Below are 759 nucleotides of genomic sequence, written 5' to 3'. Positions count from 1 at the left end.
GCTCAAGTCCCTCCTAGAGTAAGATTCAGGCTCATCCTCATCCTCCTGGCGCAGAGGACTTGGCACGGGACTTGGCACAGGATTCGGCATGGGATTTGGTGGGAGATTCGGTGGGAAACTCGGCGGGAAATTAGGCACAGCACTTGGCACAGGACCTGGCACAGGACTTAGCACAAGACTTGGCACAAGACTTGGCACAGGGCTTGGTGCGGGACTTGGCACGGGACTTGGCGCGAGACTCGGCGCAGGACTCGGCACAGGACTTGGCACAGGACCTGGTGCAGGACCTGGCGTGAAACTCGGTGAGAGACTCCGGGCGGGACCTCGTGCCCCAAGACTTTGCACAAGACTTGGCACAGGGCTTGGTGCGGGACTTGGCACGGGACTTGGCGCGAGACTCGGCGCAGGACTCGGCACAGGACTTGGCACAGGACCTGGTGCAGGACCTGGCGTGAAACTCGGTGAGAGACTCCGGGCGGGACCTCGTGCTGGACCTTGCACGGGACTTGGCGTGGGACTTGGCGTCCCAGGGCCACCGGGATCACCGGCTGAGCACTCATTGTCGCTGGGACTTCCTCTCTCCGGACTGCTACTTCTTTTCGTGTCTTCACGGGGGTGACTTCTAGTTGTTGTGGTGAAGAGGTGGCAGTAGTGCTTGTGTGGTGCCGTCTCTTCACGATCAACCACACCAGGACAAAGTTAGAGGTAACTGATACGAACAGAGTTATCAAAGTTATCAGCAACAGAGAATTCATAGAA

General features: G+C 58.5%; 1 protein-coding gene across 1 annotated transcript; it reads right to left on the bottom strand.

Moving 5' to 3' along the window:
- Positions 1-198: 198 nt before the first annotated feature.
- On the bottom strand, positions 199-434 carry LOC104492143 (myrosinase-binding protein 2-like; the record flags this gene model as incomplete). The annotated part of the gene is made up of 1 exon (XM_010134655.1): positions 199-434. A coding segment is annotated over one exon (236 nt), but the record flags the coding sequence as incomplete, so codon positions are not given.
- Positions 435-759: the final 325 nt, after the last annotated feature.

This window comes from Buceros rhinoceros, unplaced genomic scaffold (assembly GCF_000710305.1).
Source record: "Buceros rhinoceros silvestris isolate BGI_N320 unplaced genomic scaffold, ASM71030v1 scaffold18484, whole genome shotgun sequence".
NCBI lineage: Eukaryota > Metazoa > Chordata > Aves > Bucerotiformes > Bucerotidae > Buceros > Buceros rhinoceros.
Note: the sequence above shows the minus strand (reverse complement) of the source record. Positions and strands in the feature narration are given on the sequence as shown.